We start from the raw sequence: 11,237 nt of genomic DNA on the forward strand, positions 1-11,237 counted from the left end.
GGATGCTCTAAATCAATTTTAAGTCATGATATTGTAAACATAAAAAACGTCAAACTAGCAAGAGAAAAGGTTGTCATGATGAATGGGAAGTCAATTGAAGTAAAACACCCAATTGCTGTTGATCTTTCTATAAATGATACATCTTTCTATGAAGTATTCTCGCCTTTTCACTAAAAGTATTCACTATTCAAAAACTGATTGATAAAGACTTTCTAGCTGAATTCAAAAATGGCAGTTAGAGCGTGTCTTGGAAATGGCTGCTGGAAGCACCAACTTTAACAAACAAAATTCTATATTATCATATTTCTGAAGATGCAAAAAGTGAGTATGCAATGAAAATAAGAGAATAGATAGCACAGGGATGGCTGAAACCATTTGAAGAGAGATGTAATGGCATCATTCCGTTGATGGCAGTAATTTAACAAAACAAATTAAACGTACATCCGATGATGGACTACTGTGAGCCCAATCAATTTGTATCCATTCACACTGCAGATGGTGATGTTTGCAGCACCAAACTTTGCAGCTGGAGAAAGATGGGAGAAAATCTTGAGATAATCAATTTAAAGAAAGCGTAACTGCAGATTCATGTTGACAAAGTATTATGGAATCAAGTTGTGAAATATGAAGGGCAGCGTTACTGTCTAACAAGATTGGGCTTTGGTTTAAATGCGGCGCCCATAATAATGACTAAAATCTTAAAAAAGGTATTGTTTTTTTTTTTTTTTTTTTTAGTATTGTATTTGCCGATTGAAAATAATTTACACTCGTAATTTATAAAAACAAATATTTACATGACTGGGGCTTGAAGAAGACAAAATTCATCTTATCATTAAGCACCCCCCAAAAAAATGCATATTCATCAAATAAAATGTTTTAACAAAATGCAAAAAATAAAATATATAACGTTTAAAATATTTAGTAATTCAAAGAGTATTTATATTTAAGAACTGATTAGTAAAATAAGATGATATATAAGTATTAATATTACAAAAAGAATTTACAATAACTTTTTTTAATAAAAATTGAAATTATAAAATTTTACAATATTTTTAGTAATTAGTATTTCAAATAATAAAACTTAAAAAAATCGTTTGTAAATTCAAAACTTATAAGATAAGAAATACATTTACAATAGCAGACTATTGTTTAGAATATTAAATATAATATTAAAGAGTAATTAGTAGGTTAATTTTTGTTTTTGTTTGCTAGTTTAAAAAGCTTTTTAGAAGAACTTTAATTCATTTTCATGTATCATCAGTAATTGCTTAAGTTTTGTTTTAAACTGGTTTAAAGAATAATTAGATTTCAGCTCATTATTTAATATTGTATTCCACAGCTTAGGACCTCGGTTAGCAATTGAGAATTTGGTTGCTGAATAATGTGTTTTGGATTGAATGTAATTGTTTTTTGAAAATCTGGTAGGGTATATGTGGTTTATTTTTTCAAAAAGTGAATTAAATAACATTGGTGATATTTTTTTATCAAGTTTAAACATGAAGATAAGAATATGGTAAAGGTTTAGTTTATATACATTTAGAATATTAAGTTTATTAAATAATGTTTGAGTGTGAGAGAAACGGTCTACGTTTGTAATTATCCTTATAGCCTGTTTTTGTTTACTAAACAGTTTTTTTACTTTTGTTGCGTTTGTGCTGCACCAAGCAACGTTTGCATAATTTAAGTAGCAATGAATTAAAGAAAAATATAAGTTTTTTAAACAAGATAGATTTAAAAACTGCTTGGCTTTATACAAAACACCTATATTTTTTGATATTTTATTTTCAATTAGACCTATGTGGTCCCTCCAGGTTAAATTTTCATCCAGAACCACACCTAAAAATTTTATTGATTGCTCTCTTTTTAATAATGCGTTATCAATAAAAAGATCAGGAAGTTTTAATGGAATATCTTGTTTTTTATGAAGACGATGGAACAAAATGTATTTGGATTTATTGATGTTCAAAGATAGTTTGTTTGATTTGAACCATTGGGTTAATTTTTCAAGTTCTTTGTTTACTGTTTGAAATAATTTACTGATATCTTTACTAGAATAAAACAAGTTTGTATCATCTGCAAACAAAATTAAGTTTAAAATGTCGTTAATATAAACGAGAAATAAAAGTGGTCCTAAAATTGATCCTTGAGGAACACCACAGGTGATTGACTTATATTCCGTTTTTCCGCTATCATATGAAATAAACTGCTTTCTATTAGACAAGTAACTATCAAACCAGGACAAATTAGTATTTATTATACCATAACTTTCCAGTTTGGATAGAAGGATTTGATGATTGACAGTGTCAAAAGCTTTACTTAAATCGATAAATACACCTAGGGTATACTTGTCTTCATCAAACCCTTTAAATATATCATGAACAAGGTGAGTGATTGCATGATCAGTTGAATGACCAGATTTAAATCCAAACTGTTTATGAAAAAGAATATTATTAACATTTAAAAAGGAATATAGTCTATTATACATAACCCGCTCTAATATTTTAGAAAAACAAGAAAGAATTGAGATTGGTCTATAATTCGTAACATCGGAAGGATCACCTGATTTTAACACTGGAATGACTTTTGCAATTTTTAGGTTATCTGGAAAAACGCCTTGTTTTAGAGATAAATTAAAAATATGTAGTAATGGAATTGTAATTTGTTTTATTGATTTGATAATGACATTACTACTTATATCATCAAATCCTAAACTTTTATTGGGTTTTAATAAAGAGACTGCGTCTAGTAATTCTTTTTCTGTAAGTTTATAATTAGACATAACATTAAGGTTGGTTGAGGTTAAGTACGAACTAAAGTGTGATTGAGTAGTTGCTATATTAGATGATAAAGTAGGACCTATATTTACAAAAAACTGGTTAAGTGTTTCAGCGACTAAGGATTTATTTACAATTTGTTTGTTATTAAATTTAAGATTTAGAGGAAGTAAATTTCTGTATAAGCTTTTTTTTCCAATTACCTCCTTAATAATATACCAAGTTTTTTTAGAATCATTTTTGTGCTTTATTAATTGTTCAGAATAGTAACGTTTCTTTGAGCGTTTTAAAATTGACTCAAATAGCCGTTTATAGTTTTTATAGGTAGTTTCATTTTTAAGAGTTCTTTTTTTAAGAAACTTGTTATATAAGCGTTGTTTTTTTTTTGAAGATTTAAGAATGCCCTTCGTGATCCAAGGGTTTAAAAGTGTTTTTGTTTTGATTACTTTAGTAACTTCTGGGAATGCCTTGTTATAAAGATTAAGAAACTCTGTTAGAAAAATATACGCTTTATTGGCGTTTAGATTTAGTTTTAGGGTGTCCCAGTTAACACAGGATAGAAGCTTATAAAAATGACTAATAGAAGTGTCGGTTATTAAACGTGTTTTAATTATTTTTTCCCGTTCATTTTGGGCATTATATATGCATTTTTGCGATAGGATAAAAATCGGAAAGTGATCAGACACGTCAGTTGTAAATATTCCTGTTCTTATATTTTCATTTATAAATTCATTTCTTATAATTTGATCTAGGGATGTTGAATTTTCCTTAGTTATTCGCGTTGGTTTATTGATTAGTGGAATATAGCTATTTTGAAAAATGGTGTTAAAAAAGTTTTTAATATATATATTATTTTCATAATCTAATATATTGAGATTGATATCACCAATAAAATATACAGCTTTATTCATAGACGATTTATTTTTAATTATTTTTTTAATGTGGTTTTCAAATACCTTAATGCTTCCTGAAGGCGGTCTGTATAAACCATGAATGACGATATTTTTTGAGGTTTTGTTAATAATTTCAATACATAACGATTCGTAATCGTTAGTAGTTGAACTTAAATTTGGTTTAACTTTGAATAATATTGAGTTTTTTATGTATATACACAAACCCCCACCTTCCTTATTAGATGCTCTAACTTGATGAATTACTTTATAATTAGGTAATTGAAAATTAGAATTGTTTTCAATGTTTTTATCTTTACACCATGTCTCACTTAGACAAATTATTTGAAATTTAATGCCAATTTTATATAAAAGTTGTTTTAACGACTCAAAATTTTTTTGAATACTTCTAATATTAATATGAAGCATTGAAAAATAGTTATCCTCCATTCCATTAGCAATTTTTTTAGAATTTGGGTCATAATATAAAGGGTTAATATTTTTAATTATTTCATCATTATTATAAAAATTAATATCAGGATCCGAATAGTTGTTTAATAGTATTGACTTTTTTGATACAAATGAATTAAAATTTATGTTTGTTAAAACAGTTTCATCAGCCATTTTAAATCAGAAATAACTTAAAGCAATATTAAAATTCAAAAAGTAATATAAAAACGTAAGAAAATCATTTATCATTTTTTTTTTTTTTTATAAATTCTCTAACAATAAGCTTATCGTATATAACAACGGAATACTTACCATTTATCCTGTGCAATTTGCTTTCTTCAAGAAGTTTCTTTCTTATTGTGGAAGTTTCCAGCGAAAAATCCTCGTTGATATAAATTCCGGATCCTTTCAGTTTATTGGCATTTTTTAGGATTTTTACTTTGTCTTTATGGTTAAGTAACTTAATTACAATTGTTCTTGGATTTTTTTTTTCAATAATGCCAGTTCTATGCGCTCTTTCTATGATTACCCCATTTACATTGAGATTATTTTCAAAAATGTTTATTATTATTTTTTCCGTATCATCCCAACTTTCGTTGTCATTTTCTTTAACTCCTTCAATTCGAAGATTATTTCACCTTTGTCGATCTTCCAGCTGTCTAAATTTATTTTTTTCATTCTCACCTATATTTGCATTCGATGACTTTTTTTTTTCCAACTCGCTCATTTTTTTGTCATTGCAATCTTGATAAAACGTTAGACTTTCCTCAATGTCTTTTTGTGTTTTTTCAAACTTTATCAACTGCTTGTTAGTTTTATTTTGATCAGCTTTTCGGTTTACGTTATCTTTTTTTAACATTTCACAAGTTTCCTTTAATGTACTAATTTCTTTCAGCAATCCATCGATTCGATCATTAGTCAGTTTTAAATTTGCACTTATTAACGATAGTATATCATTTTGTTGTTTTTGGAACATTTCTTGAAAAATTTCCCTAACTAATTTTATCGAGACGTCAGTGATTTGTTTTGAGCTCATTTTCGATAAAATATGTACATAAAATGCTTCGACTAAGTTTAAGAAGTTTATATTATAAAAAAAAAAAAAAAAATTGTCTTTAAACAAAGTTGTTGGGTCTGGGATGGATTCATTTATTGATGACATTATCGCCAATAATAACAGTGTCAAGTTGCCTGGTTCAAGAGCTCTTTAAAAAATGTCTTGGATTCAAAGTTGTTGGAAAAACTTGTTGGTGGTCATGTCAGGCCTTGTTATGAGATTTCACTGTGAAACGAAAACGCGTAACGCATTTCAAAGTAACTCAACTCAGCAAATATATTTTGTATTGTTAGAAGTTATATTGTGTCACTAGAGTATTTTCAAGTACCGCATTGTAATTAAAGTTATTTTATTAACGCGTTAAAAATCATACAAACAGTTTTTTTTTCTCACTATAACAAAAGTTACAAATAAAATTTAAGTTCCTATTTGAAAAATCATTTTTTTTAATATGAACTAAATTTTATTTTGAAAGAAATAAAACTTTACGTTATTGAATCGACAATAAACTATCTTATTAATAAAATATTTACATCAAAATAAATTGTGCATTTTTTAAACTATTATGACAAAAAATAATTTATATATTTAAAAGGAATTAATATATTTAATTCCTTAAGATAAGACTTAAAACACTTTATTTTCTTTAACTAATTTTTAACAACAACAAAAAAATTATTAAACAAACTGTTTTTTTAACAAAAAATCTATTAGTTTACAATTGCAGTTAAATGCTTTTACTTACGACTTTATTTCTTCTGAATAAATGTCACATAAACAATATCAAAAGTTAATTTAAATATTGTAAAATAAAAAAGTTTTTGCATAATGCAAAACTGCTGAACCCATAGACAAATCACCTTTTCGCAGGCAAAATGGGAGCTGCATAACGCTTCTTAACAAGGCCTGTCATGTCTTGGATTGCGAGAGTAAAAACAATGCAATCAAGTCCGTCCATCAGTTAAAAAGAAAGACTTACAAAGGAAGACCCCGTTCATGGGTCATGGCATGCCAAAAACACTTTTGAAGTAGAGATATGCCAGAACCAGTTTATGTCGAGTTCCCAATTTCGGGTACCCTGAAGAAAATACTGGGTTCAAGTCCGGGTACATGGCACTGGATCCATTTTTATTCTTTTACCAAGCTTTTATTTCAAAAAGTTGGAATAAAAGCTTGTGAAATTTCAAGCACTTAATTGTTTTCACAAAATAACGCTAATTAATTTGCGCTAATTAATTTCGCCTAAATGAAGTTTCCTTTTAATAAATAACTATATTTACCCTGAAGGTCACAAATTTGTATTACACAAACTAAAGTGTAAACTCAATATCCCTAAATATTTTTTCTCCCTCGGGATTGTTTATCGCTAAATATTTGCTAATATGCGCTAATTAATTAAAAGTTATGTTATGGAAAATAAAAGATTAAGAGAAACAGAGAACGGCAAAAAAAAAATAGTTTTATTCACACTACAGTCGAAAACTTCTTAACTGTAGTGTGAATAAAAGTATAAAATTTAAAACAAATAAAAAATAGCTTAGACAACACTTAATTGCTGTATCTTATTTTAATTGTTTAATTAACTTTAGATTATAATGAACAAACATTAGGTATTCTCCGTTATCTGCTTTTAGTCTGCCCCTTGTTGATTCGTATATGTCCCCACCAGCACTAAATAATCTTTCACTTTCTATTGATGATAGAGGTGCTACACTTTTTTGTTAAGCTTCTTTGTAGCATTTCAAATGAACTGTTCCAGCAAGTTGGAACATCTTGTTTCATTTTGTGAGGTTCAATACTGAATTGCTGCTGTGAGGTACAATACTCAACTGCTGAATTTAATTTAATTTTGCACATACTATTGGGGAAGAATTAAAATGTGAACATTTAGCATCTAAATGTGAACATTTAGAACATTTGCAGAGGAATAACAACACATTTTAATCCTTGCTGGATTTTTGGCTAAATATAGAGTCATGAATACATAGCTGCAAAGTATGAATAAAGCATGGAATTGATGACATGCCACTGTTTTTTAGTCCAGCCTTCATATTACTTGCATTATCGGTAACAATAAGATGAATTTTACTTAATGGGATTTCAAAAGACTCTAAACCTTTTTGTAAATATTCTTTTATATGAACACCTGTGTGATTTTCCATAAAATGAATTACTTGTAGAACTGCAGTTTCTTGGGTAAATTTAGTTTAATCTATCCAATGTCCAAAAATACTTAAGAATGTGATTTTCGCAGTATCCGCTGTCCAAATATCTGTCATCAGAGACAAATAGTTTGTCGCAGAGATTTTGTTTTTAAATCTTTAAACAATTAGAAATTACGTTTTGACGGAAATATGTTTTACTGATTAAGGATGCTTACCCCCAATCATAAATAAGGTAATTTATAATTAGGGTAAGCATCCTTAATCAGTTCATTGAATACCATAGCTTCAACAATATAAAATGGCTGAATATCCAATGTGATAAGTTTTCCTATTGTTTTATGGATTTAAACAGACCTGTGGTCATTGATATCTCTTTGTGTTTTTTTTTGTGCAAAGCCTGAATAATGTTGCTTGTATGGTATTATTGGTGGTAGAAGCAACTGTGACTTCAGAAGTAGCGCAAGACAGCAACAATTGAACCTTTTTCTTCTCCTCTAGATCAAACTTTTTGGTGTGCTTGAAGCGCAAATGTTTTATTATTGCTGTAGTTCCATAAGACTTTAAGGATTTTCCCCCTCTGGTAACTAAGCTATCACATGGTTTGCACTTGCACATATGAGGAGCAGTGCTGATATCAAAGAACTTCCACGCTATACTTTTTTAAGACATTCTTTTACTTTCAAATAAAATTTCTATAAAGACAATGAAAGTACGTTTTTGATTATATATTGCAGATAATATGATTACTATTATGATTTCTTAAATAATAAGCTCTTAATTAACTATTTATTAACTACAAAAGGTCCTGCAAAACAATATATAAAATATTTATCTTCTACCTCTACTTCCAAGATTTTTTGCTTAAGATAAATGAAACGCGCAATTATTGTTCAAAATAAATTTAAACTGTTGTAAATGTTTAGTTATTGTAAACAATTGTTTAGCAAAAACTGCATTTAAAAGTGAATCAAATAACTCAGTTAGGTCAAAGCATCAAACTCATTCATTCAAAGTTTAATTACTAAAAATTATCTTGTGAAAAATTCTCTCCCACAACAAAAAGAAGCAATTCAAATACTTTTTTCTCCGTTCTTTTCTTTCGTTTCTCTAATTATTTCATTTTGCATTACTGATTTTATATCCATATAAATCAGTTTCCTTTTTGCAATATATGATTATTTTGAAAAATATATTTTAAAAAATATTTAAAGTGAGACATCTATATTAAACAAATAGGATTTTGTGGTTATCGACTCCATAACACTTTTAGACTTATATCAAGAAGTTTACTGGTTGAATTTTAAACTAAAAGCAATGTTGTTAATAATATTTTAACACAATTTAAAGTACCACTAAAACAAATGGTTACAGCACTTAAGGCTTACATTTATTACAAATTTCTTTCAAGATACCCGGTGCTGGGTACTGCAACAAAAAGATTGATTCTGGGTACCCAGGAAAACAGCCAAATAACTGGGTCCCCGCATCCAAACAGGGTACCTGGCACATCATTATTCTGAAGCAACATTAAAGATGGTATATTGGTAAAGCATGGCTCCCAGAAAAGTGAGGAAACATAGCTCCCCTACAAAGCTGTATTCTTCTATGAGTGTAAACCACACACAATATACTATACACAACTATTTACAAGTATTTGTGAAATCACCTGACTCAAAATGTATGAGCGAATGGAATAAAGGAAGAGGTACAGATGCAGGACAAGGAGTTTTGGTAGAAATCAATGGACTGCCAAGACACATGTCAGATGTCCGTCCTGCTCCCATTGCAACTGACTTGTATACTAGAGAATCAGAAGAACCCATTGCAACGTGAATCTCAGAAGATCAATGTGAGTGAGGAAGTTTCCAAATAAGTATGCAGACTTTGTCAAGAGACCAAGGGGTGTTGTAAAAAGTTTAAACAATTGTATTATACATAAACAATTATCGTGTTGCATCATATATTATATTGCATATAACGTTTAAATTGTTTATTAAACCCAGGGGGTATTTGCAAATGTATATACAGTTATTAAAACCAGGGGGTGTTTGCAAATGTACATACACGAAAAGAGAGAGAAAAAAAAATGTAGACTTATCATTACACTGCGCAATGGTGATAAGAAAATACGGAGTATTGAAGTAAGCACACATAACATTTATATCCTGGTTTACACCCAAAATTAGCTCAAAATTTTGATAAGTAAAACAAAACATACTGTGCTGCATGTTTTTTTTAAAGCAATATTAATTAATACATTATTTCCGCTTTGCAATTAATTTAGTTAAGATTGAGTTAAAATTTATAATATTAGGTCACGAAAAATTTGAGAGATAATATCTTGTTAGGCAAGCATTTTTAAGATCTCAAAGAAAAAAAATAGTCAAAGAAAAACTTATTTTGACCTTATTTAGCAACTATTACTCAAAAGATTTTTTATTCAAAAGATACAATTTTATAGTACCAATAGAATGGAGTAAATCTTTTGGCCAAGAACATCCAATCCACCAAAGTACCCAGAATTACACCTTATGAAACAACTAAACATTTCAAAAAAGACACAAGTCTATTGATGAAAACTTTTCATGATCAACAAAAATATGTTTCTGATAAAATAAGATAGCAAAGGTTAACACAAATTTTTTTTTAATCATTGATGAATATCTTATTATAAAAAAGTTAAAAAATATAAGTAAAAAAATTTTTATATTTATTTTTCCATACACAAAATGTTTCTGGGACATGTTTTATATATCAAATTGGCTCCTAAAACAACATTTTTGATAAGTATCTGTTGGCATTCCCTTAATGTGTATTACATAATAAAGTAATACTGAACTTTAAAAATATTTTTAGGGGTCCCCAAAGAATAAAATACTTAAGGGCTCCCAAATATTTTAAAAAAAAAGGTTCTTTAAAAATATGTCACCATTTGTCTTGATGGAGCCGAATTATTTTTAAAATGTTGAAAAATAATAATCATTTTATAAATGGATGTTACTTTCATATCACAAAATTAAAACAACAAAAGAGTGGCCAAATCAAGAGAAATAAATACTAAGTAAAAGAAGAAGAAAACTATTAATAAACAAAAATTAAAAAACTCTTACAAACTTTCAGTACAAGGTGGATTATTTGCATCAAGGTATTCATCACTATCACTCAAGCTGGCACATTGATTATTCAAATCTCTAGCTATAGAAAGAATAGTTTCACGAAGTTGCTGAACCTCAGTAGTCAGCTGTTTTAAGCACGAAATGAGTAGTTCTTTATGCTTCATTTTTTCATTCATAACTCTGCGAACTATGACACCAATACCAACTCCAAGACCAAGTCCAAATGCAAAATTTTTTGTAAAGTCAAAAGGGCTAAAGCAGGTTATAAATGACATTTTGGAAACAAATGGTTATAATTATGAACTTTACATCTAAAACAAGAGATAAAAATGATAAAAGTTTCTAAAAACATTTTAATTTCTTCCTTTAAAAACAATGTTTTCTGCACTCTGAGGTAACTGAGTATTTACAAATCAAGTTTTATTTTATGTTATGCTGCTAGAGAACACTGTTGATGCATTCTATTATAATATAACTTGCAATTGTGTACAAAATTTGCAATTTTTGATATGATTGCGTACAAAATAAACATAATTTAAAAATTATAAGCCTAAAAACTCAACCAATCAACTGGTACTCTTTAAAATACACTTTAAAATGTACTGTATACAGTTTACATGACTAAAATTAATTGAAGAACAAAATTAACTTCAGCTTATACTTAGAATTTTAAACTTATCTCTATAGTATAAAGATATTATAATATAAATATAGTATAAAGATATTTTAATATAGTATAAAGATATTATAATATAAACGACTAATATTAAAAATTATTAATATTA

General features: G+C 28.0%; 1 protein-coding gene across 1 annotated transcript in view; it reads right to left on the minus strand.

Moving 5' to 3' along the window:
* The window catches only part of LOC101239181 (regulator of microtubule dynamics protein 3), a 31,780-nt gene extending 21,015 nt beyond the window's left edge, over positions 1 to 10,765 (minus strand). The window contains exon 1 of the mRNA XM_065806139.1: positions 10,447 to 10,765. Coding sequence (XP_065662211.1) covers positions 10,447 to 10,727 — 281 coding nt within the window. The 5' untranslated portion in view covers positions 10,728 to 10,765. The remainder of the gene's footprint in view (positions 1 to 10,446) is intronic.
* Positions 10,766 to 11,237: the final 472 nt, after the last annotated feature.

Source organism: Hydra vulgaris, chromosome 09 (genome assembly GCF_038396675.1).
Source record: "Hydra vulgaris chromosome 09, alternate assembly HydraT2T_AEP".
In the NCBI taxonomy this organism is placed as follows: domain Eukaryota; kingdom Metazoa; phylum Cnidaria; class Hydrozoa; order Anthoathecata; family Hydridae; genus Hydra; species Hydra vulgaris.